Raw genomic sequence first — 20821 nt, forward strand, 5'->3', positions numbered from 1 at the left:
CTATGCTCTTCAGTAGAGTTGGGGCTACTGGATAATAATGTATACTTGCCAAACGAGTGCCAAAAGGACATCCTTTTGGCATTCATTTGGTCATCGAAGAATATGGACCCATCAGTGTCAGGGGATTTTCCTAGCATGCATGTGGTGTGACTTAAACCTTAGGTCTGCCAGCAGTTCTATGTAAAGCTATAAAGTAGTATTGTATGTATAAGATTTATATTGATGTCAGTGATATTTCTCTTCTTGTTGCCTATACATTAGGCCTAAACACAGCAAACAGCAGTCAGATCTTAGGTTGAGTCAGAACCAGGGCCGGCGTTGGGGAGGGGGAATTGCCCAGGGACCCCACCTCCTAAGGGTGAGTCCATATATGGAGTCAGTGCTATGAACATGAAGGGGGTTATACACAGGGTGACCCCAAGTATATTGACAATGCTTGGGGACACCCCACTGGTGGATCCGGGGGGGGGGGGCAACGGGTCAATATAGTAAGAGAGTGGGCGTCGCTCCGTTCGCCCGCTGTGGCCCAGTTACCTTCTCCCGCGCTGTATGGTAATTGCTACTATCGGATCACCAGGGAGGAATCTGCCCTGTTTACAGCCAGGGAGAAGGAACGCCCAGGGAGAAACAGGGCAGACTCCTCCCTGGTGTTCCGATAGTAGCAATTCCCATACAGCGCAGGAGAAGGTAATGGAGCCACAGCGGGCGAACGGAGCGGCACCCAGGGATAATAGTAAGTGCAGTGAGAGCCCTGGGCGCCGCGCTACATATACAGATAGTTATCTTACAATGTTTGGACCCATGAAAGATCCTCTTTAATAAGTTTTTTAAGGGCCCCTTCACATACACTGGCGCGGCGCCGGCGGTGCCATTGGTGGCCCGCCCTGTCCCTTCCACCCCACCCCCCTGCGCATCTTACTGCCAACCAGAATCAAGCTGGCACCGTTCTAATTAGGCCCGCCCACCAAGTTCCGGGCCCGGGAACTGGAAGTCCGGAACAGAGGAGCACCGCATGGGAGTCGGGACAGGTACAGGACCTCACCTCACGGGTTGCGGTGCCAGTGACAGTCTGACAGACTGTGCCCCTCCCAAGACCAGCACTGGGACACCCTGTGTAGTTAAGTCTTATTTAGCCTCTATTTTTGAAATGTACATTATTACAAGATTTGTGGTCCCATTTTTTTATTTTGCCCTGGTCAGAACTTTTCCAAACTGAGTACATAGACCAGTGTTTCCCAACCAGTGTGCCTCCAGCTGTTGCAAAACTACAACTCCCAGCATGCCCGCACAGCCAAAGGATGTCCGGGCATGCTGGGAGTTGTAGTTTTGCAACAGCTGGAGGCACACTGGTTGGGAAACACTGACATAGACTATAACATGTAGGTTTGAGTTATAGCTGCCAAAAGGAGAAATCAAAGTCTTTCGACCATTTGACAAAACTGCTAGACATGGCTAGCACAAGACACTGGGATCTAACGTTGCATGCATTCCAGTGGTGCAGACAATCTTATTTTTATATTGAAGGAAGAGGGCATATATAGGAGAAGTGAAACCCTGGTGACTTCATAGTTACATCTTTAAATATTGGCTGTGGTGGCTTTGGACAGTCAAATGCAAACCCATGTCTCAAGCTGTCTTTTTCGAAACCTTGATTTGCATGTACCAGCCAAGCCATGTGAGACAAAATCAGTTGTTAAGGCCGTTAAAGTTCTGCTTCATCTTCATTATTTTTGAGGAAGTAGCACCATCAATCAAGTTCACACTTTCGAATAGAATCAGGCTCTGACTGTTGCTCGATTATGCTTTCCTAAAATGACTCTTAGTTTCGCTAATACCATCTTTAATCTTCGTGGGGGGGGTGGTTCTATATTTTATACAGTCTTACAGCAATGACAAAGAAGAAGCTTTGAACGTTTAACATTTATGTCTCGAGAATTTTTTGTGAGTGGTCCCTTCATTGCATTGCATGGGTAACCTTGCCTCAGGTGATTGTAGAGATAAAAGTAGAAGTCAATTCACTAAAATCAAGAGGCAACTAAAACATTTACTAAAAGTTAAGTGGTATAATTAAAACAGCCAGCTAAATAACCCACAAGTATAATAATGCAAGACTTGGCCTGCCCCTAAAGGGTCTTGCAACGTAATTACACAAGTAATTGGACCAGTTTCTCTTCAGCCAGGGACAAAATTCACTACCTTAACAGCTGCATTGGCTCCTAATCCAAATTCATCTTATATTTTTTTATTATATGGAGCCAAATACATGAATGCATTGATCCACCGGTCCCATAATGTCTATATAACCAATGATATCTCCTCTAATATAGTAGAAGTATGCTTGAAAGTCTAGTTTTGAGGGCCACAGGGTATCAACTTTATATCTCTTATTCTGTCTGACTCTTACGAGAAGCAGAGATCAGAAATATGGAGCAATGATCCCTATAGTCCCAATTACTCCGTCATAGATGTTTTGATGCAGACATATGATTTTGGAGACTACAGAGTCAGTTCATCACACTTTTGTCCTATATTATCCATTGTCGTATGAACAAGTCGTGTCCAATGTAGTACATGAACATGGTGCGACCCAAGACAGAATAGCATATAATCAGTATCAGAGGAAGGCTGTTGATTACCCGAATTGTCATCATAGGCGATGTCGCCACTTTTGACCAAAAGTCACTCATAAGATGAGCTACAATTAACAGTACCTGCAGCACTGAAAAACCATATATGACCAATGAAGAGACTTTAATAATATTCTATACGTTGCAGTGTATGGGCAGCTCTTGTATATTAAAGTGACTATGGCTTCATAAGAATTTTAGAATCGGACTTTGATTAGGGTTTGGCTGGAATCCATTGGTTAAAGACTTTAACCTATATCAGCTCCATTGTCAGCAAGTAAGATAGAGTGAAGAACGTCCGTAGATCACGACCTCATTGTGTTTCAGACTGTCTAGGACTTAGTCTATAAATGACAGGCCTACACCTATATTGTGAGGCCTATATATGGGATCAGAGCCTTCAGGCACTTATTTCCAAGGCTCAATGCTTAGTTTTGAATGAACGACTACAGAGACTTTGCTCCACAGTGTGAGCTGCAGGATTCTCTAATCACACTCAGTGGCAGGTAGTTGTACTCATTAGTGGCCTCACATTAGAATTTTACACTTACACATCACAGCGTCTCCTTCACTTTTGATTTGTATGATACCGAATTCCCAGATGTCACGTACCAGACTCATCGTTAGAACGACGTGATTCAGGCTAAATGGCATTGTGTGTATCTCTGCCTAGTTTTCACCATGCTACAGCTATGGAAGAGCTCAGTTTGTCACTTATCGATATGCATTGTCCCTGGGATGAGTTACATGACAAATTCTGCACTGCTACATCTGTAGATTCTTGGCACCTTTTTTTTAGGTTGTCATAATCCGTAACCAATAAGAACAAAGCATTAATATGACCTGAAGTATGCCAGTATGTAGAGAAGGAAAGTTCGACGCCGTCGGGGGAAAGAAGCCAAATCTTGGAAACATAGGAGAATAAAGAATGTGAATGTACAACAAATTGCAGCGGAGGCAAGTACAACGCATTCTTGTCGTAACTTCCTCAATAAAGTGAGAAAATCTCTCCCTTGTGCAAGCACTATTTTTTAGCAATTTAAACTTAAATTAAACCAATTTAGTATATTAGCACAGGGAAGATGAGACTTCTGCACCATTAGGAGCTTCAAATGACCAATTTTATCTGAAATAAAATAAGCACCAAACAAAACAAAAAAAACTAAATAAATAAAAAATTCCTCCAGACATCTTTGTCAGCCATAGGTCTACATTACATACAATCCCTCCCAGCGGCAAAGTTATTATACAAGGAAGCAGAGCCCAGCCATAGTTTACATGGGCTCTATCAGAGGCAAGACAAAAGACTACAGACAGACAATAGCTTGCAATGCAAATGCATAAAAAAAAAGGGGGGCCACAGTTCTTAACCTGCCAAAAACGTTTTTTCCCCTTTTGCAATGTCTGCAGAAAACTATGGCAGTCTTACCAGGGGAGAGGAAGAAAGAAAAATGTCACAAAAGGAGGTTGAAATATTTCAAAAAATTAAGCAATTAACTTTTCGGCAGAATTCAGCAAGCGATTGTGATAGACTGTTCTGCATAAAAAGCAGGAGTCGTGATCCTCGATCTCAGACCCGCGGTGGGCACAAAGGAGGCAGCCCCTGCACAATGCCTGCTGTCAGCAAGTGAATTATTTTTATACAGGAATTTTTATCTCTATTGTACAAACAAGTATGTGCCTGCGCTGACTTGTTAAGCAATCCACTTGTATGTAGAATAAGAAATGCCTTTTTCTTCTTTCCCCGCTGCTCCGCGTCACACAGCCCCTAACATCATAAGACAACACGTTCTTTGAAGATCCTGATTTTTCTTTTTTTAATCAAGAAGTCGCTACCATAGCAGAATTATTTTTGAATGGATTCAATAACTTTTAAAAAAAATGAATATAAAATAATTCCGTCGAAATTCTGATAAAATGTAGTTTTTTTTAATGACTGACATGTTTCTTTTGTTTTTTTTATGTGTGTGACACCCATGCGTCAGCTTTCCACCGCAACCCACACACACTGAATGGTACAGTGTTAAAAATGGAAAATTACCTTCGGCACCTAACGAGCATGGAAGGTAAATAACTCTATTTCTGTCAGTTTTATTAAGTGCGTTGCCTGAGGTCTGTTGTTTCTATCTAGAGGTAACAAATGCAATTGTCAAAAAAGCAATACACGCACATTATATAGACAGTGCCATTTGTGGCCTACAATAGGTGCTTAAATAAACGACGGACTAAAGCATACGTTCTGTAATGTATTAGTATAATATCCATTGAACATCAATAATAAAGCACTGCATGTTTGAACTACGGAATATCAACTATTACCTTCTCAGTCTCCGTAGGTAGGTATAGGTCGGGGCAGGGGGGGGGTTACTTTTTATACAGACACCTCTTGCGTGTGCTACAGTTATGGTAACTTAGCATTAGAGGATGAGACGTGTATGTTGTCAGCACACCTCTTCTTGTCTGCACATCTGTGCGAGGGAATTTTTTTTTTGGGGGAGTTGTTAAAACTAGATTCTGAAAATTGTTAAGGGTGAGCCAAAAGTCAAAGCAAAACACAAACTGCTGTTTTACATTTTACTACCTCAGCCACAGAAGCTCCATAAAATTATCTTCGATTTCGCACCACGGGGGTTGCAAAACTTTCGTTAAAGACTCTATGGGTGCAGTTGTCCAATACTATACCCCCTACACAAAGAGCAGCACAGAGTTTGTCCGCTGTAGTAGGGCAGAGTGTGCGATTTGGGACAACTCTCTGTCTGATTACGATCAGTGGTTTGACATAGGACTGCAGGAAAACCTTTACTTAGAGGGTTATGAAAATGCAAACGCAGTCTAGGTTTTGCTCATACGTAATTTTACTTTATTTGATGCTCTTTTATATTTACTTTGCTTTTTATATGTATACCATGCAAACTTTTTATGCACATGGCCTCTACTGTATTTATATATATATATATATATATATATTTTATTTATTTTTTCATCTAGACTGAGCGAGTGCAACTCTGCATATGGCTTTGTCCTGATTAAAATATTCCACTGCATTGTGTAAAATGCTGCCCATGGTCTGGTTCAAAAACACCATATGCAGCTGGGTGATTGACAGGCATTTGTCCATCTAACACCCTGGAGCACCCTAACCACAAACAGGTTTCCATAATGGCCCAATGTGGATTCACAAGAGCATAAGAAACTGTAAAAACACTGTCAACGCTCTTTTAACTAAGCAAACTGGGGAAGGGTGAATGTGTTCAAGTGTGTTTTATTATAAGCATGCCTCTTTCTTCTTTGTACACTCTGTTAATTTGGTCCATCTGCCAACGAAGATGTTCTGCCTGCAAAATGGGCATACTGCTAAAAAAAAAAAAAAAAAACTCCTTCCCACCATTAAACAAAGGAAATGAAGGCTCCTAATGAAAACACCAACCATTCTGTCTTGGGAGAGGATGGGGGTGGGCATGAGTTTAGTGAAAAATTACAGAAGTGTTGAGGGCAGCCATTATTCCAAAAGGGTTAATAGGAGCACCAAGGCCAACATTGTACCAGTATATTTTTGCATCGTTGCGTGCTACTGTCGTTGTATCGTACTTTTCAATTGATCCTTTTATACCTATGATAAACCCTGGCAGCAACTTAATTTTCAAATAAGACATTAAAAGAGGCCCATTAGCAGAAAAGAGGGGAAGGGAACTGCACGGACTGGCACAGATGAAGTCAAGAAACAGACATATTGAACATTTTAACAGCGCTGTCACTCGCAGTAGGCTAGGCACTGTACAATTCCCTGGACTGACTTGCACGTTATAATTTCAGCTTGTAGCTGTGTACAGCTCTATTACAGAGGAAGGTGAATGGAGCATTAAGATTCCACCAGTGCGTCTGCCAGGAAATTTACATGCGGCTGATCTAAACTTGCACCTAAAGGCTTCTCAAAGGTGCTGTAACTTTGCTAATATTTCATATACAAATCAAGAGTCCACGCGGCAGGAAGGCTTCCTGACCTTAACACACCTGCAACTTTTCCCGTTCAAGTCCAACTCAGAGTCACTTGGGAAACCACAAGTAAGCCTAATGGAAACATTGAATAATTCTCCGTCCCCCGATGAACAGCAAAAAAACCTTTCCAAATTGTGCTCGCAACTTTTATTGGGTCTGGCCAGACTAAATGTACACGGGAAGTGAGACCATTGACAAAAAAGTCACATCTATCTAGGTGACTAAAAGTCATTCTGCAAAGTCATAAACACACGCGGCACATCCGTGCCAGCGCGAGCACGGGCATCGATGCTGGCTTGCAGTTGTTTTAGGGTGTACCAACAGTACAACGTAGCTAGGCTTGGTATTTGGCCCAGGTCATTGAGATGTATCAAAAGGGCTTCTTTATCTGGTAGAGTGCCAAGGGAGAATTCGGTTCTGCTACATCTGTCTACACCTGATGACAGCCAAGGCTTCTTAATAATCTGCAACAGTTACACAGAGAGCTAGTAAGTAAATCAGATGCAGAATGCAATGCAAAAATGACAGCTTACTGAGAAAATCTATAAATTCATCAGCTTATACACAAAATTGAAACACCATTTTGAGCCAAGGCCAATCTCACGAGAAATCAAGCTGAAATCTACCAAAGGAGTGTGCAGATACAAAGGGCTTAGGCAGAAAAGAAATACAATGAGATGCCCGGTATAGTGTGTGTCAGGTGTGGGTATGGGTGTGAAGAAAAGAGGATCAGGCCCCCTTTATCTAATCACATAACTGCCAGCATACCCATGGCACAAACAGAACCTCTACCAGCAGAAAGCAAATAAAGATGCTTACTGATTAGATCTCATAGTAAGGGATGGCAAGATGCCAGGCAATGTCCAGCTTGATGCTAAGCGTCTTTTATTGCACAAAGCTGGTACCACGGCATACAAATGCCAACTAGATTGCTGGCAAAACGGTGTCTAATTCAATATGAAAGGAACCATTGCTTCTGTAATCAGCTACTTCGGCATCTCCAAAGGTCATCTCCATTATTACGGTTTTTACATAATAAAGGCATGATGCAAGCGTAGTTGCCGGGCATAAAGATTATCGATCGAACAACACACATCAATTTTGTTTACTGCCGGTGAATGGAAAAATCTTCATTCTAGCAGCGGTCTACCTGATTATGCCGTCTTCGTCTCGTAAGTGTGATCATTGTCTCTCCAGTGACAGTCCCTCCCACAGTAAAACATTATAGCTTTACAATTCACAGTTCAAGGCTTGTATGAACAGGAAAGCTAATACAATATGCATGCGGTACTACTACTGCAAGCGATTCTCCTACGTGGTCCGTATATATGTCTAACAGGGACACTTCATCTTTTCCCTATCCAATAATAAACACATTCTCACAACGCTATCCGATTCAATATATGTATTCTGCTAGCATTAATTGGAACTAATTAGGGTATTTAGCAATTATAACCCAATATATTCCAATACAAGCAGAACGCTAACACTTGCTAATGACTTTCTAGCCACATGAAGATAAATATTCTCTATAGCTTCAGCCCAGCAACAATGATATCATTGACTCAATACAGAACATACTCCTTGCCTATAATACAAGCCAGACTAGAATTTCACCAGCAGAAGTCTTGTGTATAGTGTATAAATGCAATCCTCATGGTACAGTTCCTGTGTATACAGTTGCATTTTTCCTACATCAAAGTGCATAGGCATTCTACGTCATATTTACAACTCAGCGGGGCCTCCATAATGACCACATGTTAATTAAATCAATTCAGACCATAGATGTAGAGCTTTTTTTTGGGTGACATAAATGGGACATTTATGGTGGGGAGCCAGAACAGAGGGAGCACTATTTTGTGCCATTTCATCATACACCAAAAATGCGATGTCCATAAACATGTGGAACATCCTTATATTGTTCATGTCATGGAACTGTGCCACATTATGTCCAATAAAAAGCTTTATACTATACCATTTGAATGAATTTTGAGAAATTGCTACCTAGTCTACATCGTAGACACAAGTCATACAAGCTACAATACATTTTCTTAAGCACTGGAGAAGACCTGTCCCATCAAAATTGTGCTGATGGTCTGAAAAGGTTCGCGTTTAACTATGCATGACCAATATATTTCTTAAAAATTTCCTAGCATCCTGCTCATGTTTCTTATCAAAGGTGCCATTGCTGATGAGATTCTCAAAAGTAGTCATGGCGTAAAATGATTTGCCTCATAACTTTGGAAAACACACTGGACTTTTGAGAAACAACCTCAATCTTAGGCAAGGCATGAACTGACTGCCATGTTTTCATCTGGATATCATTTTAAGTCATAACAGATATATACACAGACTTATTAGTAAGGAATACTACACAAAAACTAGAAGAAAAAAAAAGTCCATATTGATATTGCATGTTCCGCTTTGGAAATGTTCTCCGGTAGAAGGATATGTTCAGAGATTGAATTTTGTATCTGCTTGCACAATTTGACTTATATTTCCACTCAGAGTATAAGGACATCATCTAATGAATTACAACATGTTCCAAAAATGCTTCTTAAGGGATGTCTGAAGATATAAAAATCCCAGAAGCTACTGTGAATACTTAAACCCAGGTCTCCAGATTAAATTATAAATGGATCAAAGCCTGGAGATGCTTAGGTTCTAGAATTAACAGAGCTAGAAATGTATAAGGTTGAAGATGCTCAGATTCTAGAAATAACAAACATAAGAAATGTATTTATAAGGTCAGAGGAGGAGATGCTCAGATTCTAGAAGAAACACATAGAATAACCTTTTTTTATAAGCCTGGAGATGCTTAGGTTCTAGAATTAACAGAAATAAAGACTTATAAGATTGGGGATACTCAAGTTCTTGAAATGACACACAGAAGAACCTTATTTATAAGGTTGTGTGATGCTCAACTTCTAGAAGTAACAAATAGATTAACTTTATTTATAAGGCTGGAGATGCTTAGAGTCTAGAAGTAACACACAGAGGAACTTTATAAAGCTGGAGATGCTCACATTTTAGAAGTAACAAACAGATGAACCTTATTTATAAGGCTAGAAGTGCTCAGATTCTAGAAGTAACACATAGAATAACTTTATTTATTAGGCTGGAGATGCTCAAATTCTAGAAGTAACAAATAAATTAACTTTATTTCTAAGGTCGGAACTGCTCAGATTCTAGAAGTAACAGAAATAGAGGAACCCTATTTATAAGAGGCAGTCTGGGTTGAGGTGAACACACAGTTCCTTCAAAAAGTTCTCTGAAGACTGTTTAGTTACGGTAGCCTCCGAATGAACATATGGAGTTTATCAATAGAGTGACCTATTTGGGACAATGGCAAGCAGTCTGCTTTTAATTCCTTCTTGACAGATACTGTGTTTTGTCTTTTAAACAGAGCTCTCCAATATGTAAATATGATGTTACATCACTCCAGTGTTACTCCATATTTGGTGATTTAGAAGGACTTTGGATCTCTAAAGGCTACAGATCTCTTCCACCAACCCTGGCTTCATTAATCATGGAATACTATTCTGCTGTTATTCCCTCATATGAAAGACAGCAATTGGAAATGGTCACTAGGCCCTCAGAGCAGTGGAAAGAAAATTAACCATGCACATGCCAAAAGAGGCTCCTTTATAACTTTTCAGAACCATATTCTTTGTGCATTCTGTAAACCTACTAAGTTTACCCAGTCAGTGTCCCTAAAGTCCTATATAAAACGGCATACCTACTGTATATCTGTCCTCATTTACTGTACACAATACACATATGATATAAAGGACAAATAAAAAGATTACCGTAGATCTCTAAATGAAGATTCATATATTACACTCAAGTCTACACTCGCAGAATAATAAATGAAAACTTTTAAAATACAATTTCTGCAACGTGACTGACGGTTGTGAGAGTACAAATGGACATAATGGACCATGACACCTCCTATGTGTTCGGAAAAGGCCTATGAATTTTATAATCAGACAATTAAAATAATACTTGTCATCATAAAACATGAAGGACCCAATGTAACGTCTCACTTAACCATTACTCTGCCACCTACGCAGCAAGTGCAGATCTCCCCTGCAGAAGAAGACCTGTAACTAGGTGCCAGAACCTACTGTATTCCATATCCATCTTGCAACGGGAGAGCTACATTAAGATGTAACTGTTTGATTTTCACACAAGCTGACCTTACACTAAATACACCACCCAGTCCTCGTTCTCACACAGTGCTGGGCTCCAAGTCAATTCACATTTCATTGTCTGCGTCTAAAAGGTTAAAACAACAGATACAAAAGAGAGGGAATCTCATAAAGAGTAATACACTTGTGACCTATTCTTAGGAATGAGGTTTGTCTGGACTTGGAAAGGCAATCACCGAGCTACAACTCTTTACGTTTATAATCCCATTTCTGCAACGAGAATTGTGAGTGTGCTCTTATCCTTCTCTAAAATGCAAATTTGCCCTGGACTGTACAGATGTAGCAGAGCTCAATTAGTCATGTATTTTTTGTGTACCCCTAGTAATTGATTAAGTTATCTCAGTAGGGTTGACCTGAAGTTCTTGGGAAAACCCTCAGGCGAAAAACTGTGCTATCATGATCAAAGGCATCAAAACTACCAGTTCTGCTACAAATGTATATTTCCTGATAGATATGAGATATATGATAGATAGATAGATAGATAGATAGATAGATAGATAGATAGATAGATAGATAGATAGATAGATAAAATCAGTGCAGGGTTCTTCTTAAGTGTGGTTGTGTAGACCACAAAGAAAATAGAGATACATCTGTCAAAACCACATCAGAGGTATGGGAAAGCACAGAGAGGCATTTATCATTTGGCTGAAGAGGCAGACTGCAGAAAGCGGCCTTTCCTGTCAAACCAACCTTTTGAAATTTCCAACATGCCCTTAAACTTTTCGAATAAGCATGTCTGTGCGCTTCAGCAACTGCCCTCTCTACTCTGGCCTGGCCAGTCGAAAATGGCATCTTAAAGTCAAGGTCAGAGGTGTCACAGTGCCATGGGGCTGTGTTTAATTACAGTCTGCATGCTGACAGCCAGTATGGATCCAAGGCTAGCTGCAACATGCTTTAACCCTTTCTCTACTTCTAGTAGCAAACCTGTTTTTCAGAAGCTTTAAAGAATACATTTTTGTAAACTAAAAATAAAAAATAAAAAAAATGTAAGACCTAAATTGAAATATTTGCCTGTAAAGACAAGTACTGGTTTGAGGGACAAAATGGCATGTCTTTTTTTTTTTTCTTTCAATTTGGACACTATTAGGTCAATTCGTAGAAATGCCATTTTTTCCCCCCTGTTTTCTAGTAAAGCCATTGTACCAGACCTGGACAAGATGTAGCAGACACCTCACTGTCCAGTCTTCTAAGAAACAAAACACAGATATGCATTTTTGGGGGGGATTTTGGAAATTTTGAAACAAAGAAATGGTGAGCGGTCAATTCTACCCTTGCAGGTAAAGTGATGTGACTGGAGTTGAGAGTGAAGCGTTCAGTAACCTCCTCTCATTAGATTTACCTGCGGCATTTTCCTGTTTAGGACAAATCCCTCTAGATGACGTTGACAAACAGTCATCATCCTCCGGCGTGACCTGGATGCCAACCTCCACAGGATTGGACGCTTTCTTCAGCTCACTTGGCGTAGGTGAGGGCGGCTTATCCACAGCCTTCTCTAAGCAAAGGCTGCCATTGCATTGTTTTCGCTTGTGCTCAATAAAAATAAGAATGTCCCCCAATGGGAAGTTCATCTGACACTGGCCACAGGTAAGGAGGTCATGGTCCCCTTCTCCAGTTCCCAATGTGCTGTTGTCTGGTTCATCGTCTGTTAGAATGGCTTCGACAGGTTCGGCTGCAGTGTAGAAAACAAAGAAAACATCAGCTCTCTTGAGAAGGGAAAGGAGAAACAAGCAATAGATAGGCAAGGTTTATACCCCGCACATACTGTACCAATGTGTTTGAGAACCCTATACTGTCAAGAAGAAGCTACAGTGGAAGAACCATTGTGAGAGAGTACATTGGGAGGCTTTCATTAGACCTTACTAACATGGTTGCTGTTGTAAGGTGACTATGTCATTATAGACTGCAAAGACATTTGGAATGAATATGTAGATGATGCCTGAAAAATGATTTAACCCCACTGTGCTGTGAGGTAGGAGAAAAAGATACTACAGAAATATAGACCTGCTTCTAAATACTTTGGAGGAGTCAATTCTACAAACAAATCGTTTAGCTCTTTTGTGATATACGAGAACGTTCATACAATCTCCATTCATGTTGCACCACCATGTAGAAGTCAGTGTGGTCAAGTGCACGCCACGTTTCATAACCACTGATAGAAGTCTATTTCGTCAAACTGAAATACCTATTCAACCGGCTGTCAAACTTGACAGATTGTCTACATGGAGATACAAGTCTTTTTTTTTTTTTTTTAGAATGGTAAAATGAAGCTTTTAATGAAACATATATGCAGTTTTCCTAGAAAGCATTTTAACAAGAAAAATTCTGCAGCAAGTCTATGGACGTTCTATCAAGCTGGAAAGTAAAAAAAAAACAGAGAGCCACGTTCTATGATTCGTCACACAAAGGCAATGGTGACACTACAATGTCAATTAGAGCACAAAGAAAACCCATTTTGAAAATATCATGGTGCCCAGTGCAACTATCAAATAGTTAATCAGTCTGACCTTCTTAAGCAGACTGCCAATTTCACATTTTAATGAACTTAAAGCCACAGAGAATCAAAAAATAGATTTTAATTTGGTCGTAGGCTATTGGAATAGATGTTGGTAAAGTGCAGAAATCTACTGAACTCAGGTTAAATTTATTTCAGCCCCACGTAGAGTGGATATTGAAGGGGGAGATCTGGAGTAGCTCCCAGTTGGGCAGTATAAAATAATATGAGGGACACCTTCCTGCACCTGAGCTTCAAGTAGGACAAAGTTCTACTTGAAGAAGTCGAAGCCTCTAAGACTGCACTATAATACGTGAACCCTAATTTTATGGGTTCAAGATGGGTATAGTCCTGCCATAACTCTTCCAGTGGCATCTTACCACATACAAGTAGCGAGGGATGAATACTGTACTATCCAGGAAACTGATTTTCTACATATTGGAGTCTGTGCACAAGTGGAAAAACCTGTTCCTGCCACTAAGATCTTTTTGACCCTTCGAACCCACCATAAAGCATAAAGATAATAGCTCCACATCCATAAACCATCGGTGGTGCAGTCGCATAGACCAGGCACAGACATAGTTAAAAGATATTTGAGCAAAATAGGCAAAGTCTACTGAGTGCAGTCACCAGCCTGATTTACAATCAAAACCAGGAAATGAAGTGCTTATTCAGAGGTAGCTGATTACCCCTCCACATTTCACCTAATTAATTTTATAGGAGGCAAAGTTCTTGAAAATAACAAGATGATCAGATGTACAGATATAAAATCCATAACCTTAACATTTCCGATGCTCTCCACGTAAATTATTTCTAATTAGCAAGGAATACATCCTGATAAATAAGTGCATTCAGCGGGCCTACGGTTGGCTCCTGATGTATGGAGATAGCACAGGGGAACAATTCCATTATTCTGGATTATTATTAAAATGTGGCTAACCCCTCAGTCATGACTATGCACACTTATGTTGTATACAACACGCTACAGCGCATATACATTGGATATTGCTTTTTTTTTACTTTGGTATTACCTATGGGCTATGATTTCAAAAGCAAATTTTTAAAAATGTGGAAAAAAATAAAAAATGAGAAGATCCCGACTCTTTAGAAGTGCAATTTCTTTTTCGATTTGGAAGGAAATGCTTGTGTGTTCTCGCTGCTGGTTGTGAACATAAAGTGTTCAGTAGATTAACACAATCATCATGTTACCCCGAGTCTGGTCTAGTCCAGGATTTACTAAAAATAATAAAGATCTCGGGCCGCACGACCAGCGTTTTTGATGTGAACTTTGCAAATAATAAAGGCACAATGGGAGCTTGAACAGAGGACTCTATCCCTCCCTCTTCCTCTCTCTGTCCAAACACGTGGATGAAAGGCAAACATGTCAGACAGTCAACAAGGAACCTCTCTGTTTTAGGAAAAACCTGTTTCCCTCCCCTCCCCCTCTTACACAAGACTTCTTCCCTCTCTGCATTGTAGTTAATAAAGAACAGAACAATGTAAACTTTAAAAAAAAAAAAAACGACCAGGCTGGACTCCACATGCTACAAGCAAACTTCAACTTGCCTATTAATACAAAAGAATTACGAAAGCGTAAACGAGCCATGGTAAATATGCAAAAAATATAATTTATTATAGAAAAAATAATTTTCCCAATTTTTTTTTTAAATGCCTATGGAATAGCTATGGGTAAGCTAAGACGGGCGCCGTGTTTGACTTTTTATTTGTACACGATTGTATGCGATATCTTCCTTAGAAAATAAAAGACAGCCATGACAGATTAATATATGTATGTATGTGCTTCAGCAGCATGACTAGTGATGTCCGCCAGCCGAGGACACCGTCTTTCAAGGTAGTATAATCCACTGCCTGCATCGCCTCATTTAAATAAAGCCCCATAAATTGTAGATATGGACAAAGAAATGAGAAGGAGAATAAAATGTGCTTCCCGTTCACCCCCACCAGGAAGAAAAAAAAACAAATTATGAAAATGTAGGAATATATGTTGAACCGGTCAGGTTCAAGTTTGTCCGCGTTTCCTGATCTCTCTCTGCTCCCTAGCGGTCAGGTCCGGTATCACACAAAGGGTCTTAAGTGAAACCTCATGTTGTCGATCAAGTCCCCCACAGCTTCCTTGGCAAACGGGGAAGGGGGGGGAAGGGGAGGGGGGGTTAGGAATGGCAGAAATAAACATAAATGCAGACAAGAGGCAAAATAATAGACAATGATCAACTATAACCCAACCATCGGTCACATATAGAAGTTTATGATTTTCAGACAAGATACATTGTAAGGGAAGTCCCAAAGGGAACAGAACAGTCTATAGGGTAACCCATTATTATCGGTTACATTGTAACTTTTCTAATCTCAGCGTCTGTAAGCGAGAAGGTCCTACACCTAAATATATAAAGGAAATGCAGCGGGACTCAATCCTGATATAAACCGGTGCCTCTATTGTGCTAATCAATATCCCGGAAATTGGAAAAGGACTTGATGAAAGTTGGGGGGAATAAGTTATCCATGTCCGGTTACCCCATAAAACATATGCAGACCGCCACTGCCTGCCACAAGGCATTCCAGCATCGTCTAATAAACGGTGGACGCCATTAAGAATACATACATGTAGATGGGCTGACACAAGGTAATGGTACAAGTTTATAACAAGGCGCCCACCATTCACTCATTGTTCCCAGGATCCCTGAAAATGTACTCAGAAAAAAAAATATATAAAAAATTCTAATTCCATGCCAAATGCCCCCCAACCGGTATTTCATTTTTTTTTTTAATTTTTTCATCTCGTATAGGTTACAACACGTCTGTCTGTCAATGAGATTTTTCCACACAGGATCTGCCTCTTCAGATCATTTTTTTTTTTTTTTTTTTTCTGCTTACTTTTTTTTTTTTTTTTTTCTGGAGATTATTTTGCTTTTCCTGTCTCAGTTGTTGGCAGGAGATTCTGCACACGCGGTGCTTGTAAACATTCAGACACGAGATTTTTCCCAATCAAAATCCACTTCCACTTTTTTGAAAATCTTCCAAAAAATAGTAAAAGAGAGAGAGAGAGGGAAAAAAAGGAAGGGGATTTTGTCTGCCAGCTGCTATCGAGGCAAAGTTTTCTTAAGAAGAGTTTGGGAAGAGGATTCTTTGAAAGGAGCAGAGGCATCTGAAGAAGAGCTGTCCCCCCTACCCTGCACAGCTCTTCGTGGAGCAGCCTTGGGAGCACGCAGCTCCCTGTCCACAAAGCACCCGTCTCTCGGACAACCTTTAAGGTCGCACCTTTCCATTTCTAAAGTGAACCCTACAAGGCTGCTCCTTCTCTCTAAAGGACTGTCCACCCCGGGGGCTGCTCCTTCTCTCTAAAGGACTGTCCACCCCGGGGGCTGCTCCTTCTCTCTAAAGGACTGTCCACCCCGGGGGCTGCTCCTTCTCTCTAAAGGACTGTCCACCCCGGGGGCTGCTCCTTCTCTCTAAAGGACTGTGCACCCCGGGGGCTGCTCCTTCTCTCTAAAGGACTGTCCACCCCGGGGGCTGCTCCTTCTCTCTAAAGGACTGTCCACCCCGGGGGCTGCTCCTTCTCTCTAAAGGACTGTGCACCCCGGGGGCTGCTCCTTCTCTCTAAAGGACTGTCCACCCCGGGGGCTGCTCCTTCTCTCTAAAGGACTGTCCACCCCGGCGGCTGCTCTTTACATGATCTCTGTCAAGTGTCCAGTCTGAAGGCGTCAGATGCTTCTCTATTCCATAACAGAAGGGGAAGGGGGAAAAAAGAAGTATTTCATTTCTACGACCAGAGAAAACTAGAAGAAAGTGAAAGGGCTCCACAGCCAGATGCAATGACTTCCCCCCTCCTCCTCCGCCTGGGTGCAGGTAAAGCAAGGATTAGGCAAGGTACTTACGTGAGTATTCCCGTTTGCTTAAGTGCTGGGGCTTGCCTTGCTTGCGGCGAGACATGTTGGTCGGTGGGTGGCTTGTGAGAGCTCGGTTCACATCGGGAGAGCAGGGTTAGAAAGAAGGAGACTCCAGAGAAAATATCTTCATCAAATGCCTTTGACATCCAAAATAAATTAGAAATAATACAAAGATGGTGCAGGGGAGATGAATTGTGGGACAGCCGTCATGCCTTTTTTTTTTTTTTTTTTTTTTTTTTCCGTTTTGGAGGGGGGTGAAAAAAAAGAAGAGAGAGATAGAGAAGGAGAGAAATGAAAAAAATGGCAAAAGCCCCCCTGAGCTGCAAGTTCAAGTGCGGACGTGACGTCCCTGCAAACTTGAACGTCAGGAGCTGGATGGACAGAGACATACAAAACATGGGCAGGGCCAGGGGGAGAGGAGAGGAGGAGGGAAGGCAACACCAATGGACATTCATAAGGGGCTGGACAGGAAAACCAGACCCGGGCAAGCCAATGGACAGTGATCAGAAGGAGAGGGGGTGGGAAAGAGGGCACTCACAGTACAAGGGGGAGGGGGAGGAGGAGAGAAGGGGGCTAGACACAAGCTGCTGCTGCTTATTGAAAGGGAGAGAGGAGAAAAAAGAATACATAGGAGCACACAGTGTTGAGCTGGAATCTGATCCTGCTGTGGAGATAGCAGAGAGAAAAGAGATCACAGCCTCTGTCACATAAGCGCAGTCTGTAGGTCCAGCCCTGGGAGATCCCAACGCAGAACAAACAGATGAGGCTGGCTTATGGAAGGGTGCCGGGGTCGTGGGCGCAGGCGGAGGACAGACAGGGCGCTATCTAGAGGAGCACATACACTAAACTTTTACAGATGTGAAAGGGACGGTTAAATATAAGTTAAAGAGGAGGGAGGGGTTAAGAAGTTGTATCCGGAAAAAAAAAAAGAAAACTACTCTGATAGGAGAGGTGTGAGGCATGGGAAGCATCACCTACACAGAGCGTTGCCATCATGACACATATATATATATACACACATAGACACATAAACATATGGTTAATATGCGAATAGGTAGAAATCAGATCGATGGCGTCAGGCGGTAATTTAAATAGGTCAAGTGCACAGTGGTCAGTCTCTGTTTTGTGAAATTCAGCACGCAAGGGGTTAAGTCAGGGGAGGAGGCGTCACAAGGAGGGAGAGATAGGTAAGGGCAGACAATGAAGCAGAGAGGACATGCCATTCTATAGCTGGAAGGCCACAGGGAGAGAGGGCAGAGTTCATCTGGTTTAAGGTGACCGGGAAAGGCATTCATTGGTCAAGCAAACAGAAGTGGTTAAAAAAAAAAAAAAAGAAAAGAGGAACAAGGGTTCACACATTGTGCTTCCTTGACCGACGAAAAACCACCAACAGGCGACTTATCAATAAATACACCTTGTCCGGCTGAGAGATATAGACTTCTCCCACAGCTGTGCATAGTCTGTGCTGATAACAGGGCACAAGACTGCACAAGGCAGAGAAACAACACTGTCAAACCAACAAAAGAGGGACGAGAGCAGATCAGAAAGATCCCACGCGTTTCATGAAATGCAGCCGTGCATTCTATGGACGCTGGCCCTTTAAGGGCAGATAGCTAATGGATCTAAAAGTGCTAGAGTCCTCATTAGATAACACTATAACATAAGGAAAAGCCTGCACCCCCTGTTCTGTAGTAACACAAGCTATAGCTGCCAATACTATAGTACACTAGCATAAAGAAACTAACGTCAACTGAACCAGGGGTTGTGTTTCTGCTGACAGGACTTTGTCTTGGGGGCACAGACGGCTTTGAAGAAGCTTATTAAGGAATGTGCAGAAAAGCTGTTGGAAATAAGACACTGCCTGAATCCTACACACAAGTTGCTGCTGGCAGATATCCCTATGTCGTTTCAGCAGTAGCACCCCCTAGGAGCTCAAGTTTATTCTTATACAATAAACTACTTCCCATCGACTGAAATGTCTCAGCCCGGTTAAGAAATTCTTCAAGTCACAAATTAGCAGATCCAAAAGGTGGGATTGAGATTTTTTTTTCCAATGAATGAAGCATCTGAATTTCCTTCAGCAAGGAAATACTTGTACATAATGGACATCTGTGACGCCCCTTTATTAGGGTTTTATTTTAGCAAGATGGTAAGTTGCGCTAGTTCAAGCTTTGTTGAGACCATCGAGACTTCTCAACTGTGTCGTTAACTGAAGTACTGAGCTTTCCCGTGGACGCCGGATGCAACCAAGGTGTGTATGATCGACCGGATGCATAGGGTAGGGAACGCCGGATGCATCATTTCTTGTCACTTGTGCATGCATTGGGGAGAGGTGTTTACATTCGGGGAGGGAGGGAGGAGCAGGCGTGAGGTATGGCGGAAAGGAATACACTGTGCATATGTCAAATGTCTCCTTCATACCTATTATATATGGCTTGTTAACTTTACCTGACGACGTGTCAACATTTGGGAGCGCTTAATGTGTTAAGTCACCATGTTAAGTGCCTGATAGCTCTGCATCAGGTGTGATCAAATCCAGGAGATAGGTGGCAATGAGACTACTTACCTCAATTAGAGTGGTAAATATTGGGGTTTAGTATGATGCCTACACCATAGTCCTAGAGACTCCTTCTACGCTATTTACTCTACAGGCTAACACATCAAGGAATATACCTTCCGTCTTATCCTATCCTTATCCGGCAATCCATAGGCAGTGATAAGGCCTCAGCCAGAAATCATCCCAAAATGGGAATACATTATGATTTGCTTAGATAGATAGATAGATAGATAGATAGATAGATAGATAGATAGATTAATAGAAACTGTAGAGATAGATAGATAGAGAGATAGATAGATAGATTAATAGAAACTGTAGAGATAGAGAGATAGATAGATAGATAGATAGAGAGATAGATATGAGTAAGAAAGATAAATATTAGATCGATAGATATATAGATATGAGATAGATAATAGATAGATAGATAGATAGATAGATAGATAACAGATGATAGCTAGATAGATAGATAGATATGAGATAGATAGATAGATATGAGATAGATAGACAGATATGAGATAGATAGATAGATAGATAGATAGATAGATAGATAGATAATAGATAGATAGATATGAGATAGAAAGACAGATAAATTAATAGATAGTTAGAAACTGCAGATATAGATAGATATGAGTAAGAAAGATAAATATGAGATACATAGATATGAGATGATAGAGAGATACTATAGATAGATAAAGTTGTTTTACATATTGCACTTTTACCTCCTTCATTTTCTTCTGCGTTGACTTCAGGTCTCTATTTACTCAACAGCAAAACACCTCCTAAAATTTACAATGATTAAAAAAAAAAATCAATTTAAAAATGTCATTCTGATTGCCATTCCCAATAGACAATCCTGTAAGCAGAGTAGGACGAGTTGTCTGGATTTACAAGAACACGTCCATAGAAAAGTGAACGTTAAAAAAAAGCATTTAGCCAAATAGCGCATGCATGGTGGAGCTGGTATGATGCACAGATATATTGATAGACGGCACCAAAAGGAAATGTATGCATTGTTCCAATGATCAGACCACACT

General features: G+C 41.1%; 1 protein-coding gene across 4 annotated transcripts in view; it reads right to left on the reverse strand.

Annotated features, from left to right (window-relative positions):
* BCL11A (BAF chromatin remodeling complex subunit BCL11A) overlaps window positions 1-17948 on the reverse strand; it is a 123839-nt gene extending 105891 nt beyond the window's left edge. For 3 of the 4 annotated variants that reach the window (XR_005778493.1, XM_040429719.1, XM_040429718.1), the window contains exons 1-2: window positions 17219-17948; window positions 12174-12503 (exon numbers count right to left, since the gene is read on the reverse strand). Coding sequence is in view for 3 of the 4 variants with exons in the window: in XM_040429719.1 (XP_040285653.1) it covers window positions 12174-12503; window positions 17219-17273 (385 nt within the window). In the remaining variant the exon portion in view is untranslated. The remainder of the gene's footprint in view (window positions 1-12173; window positions 12504-17218) is intronic. The other variant, XM_040429720.1, reaches the window with a different exon arrangement.
* Window positions 17949-20821: the final 2873 nt, after the last annotated feature.

Source organism: Bufo bufo, chromosome 4 (assembly GCF_905171765.1).
Source record: "Bufo bufo chromosome 4, aBufBuf1.1, whole genome shotgun sequence".
In the NCBI taxonomy this organism is placed as follows: Eukaryota; Metazoa; Chordata; class Amphibia; order Anura; family Bufonidae; genus Bufo; species Bufo bufo.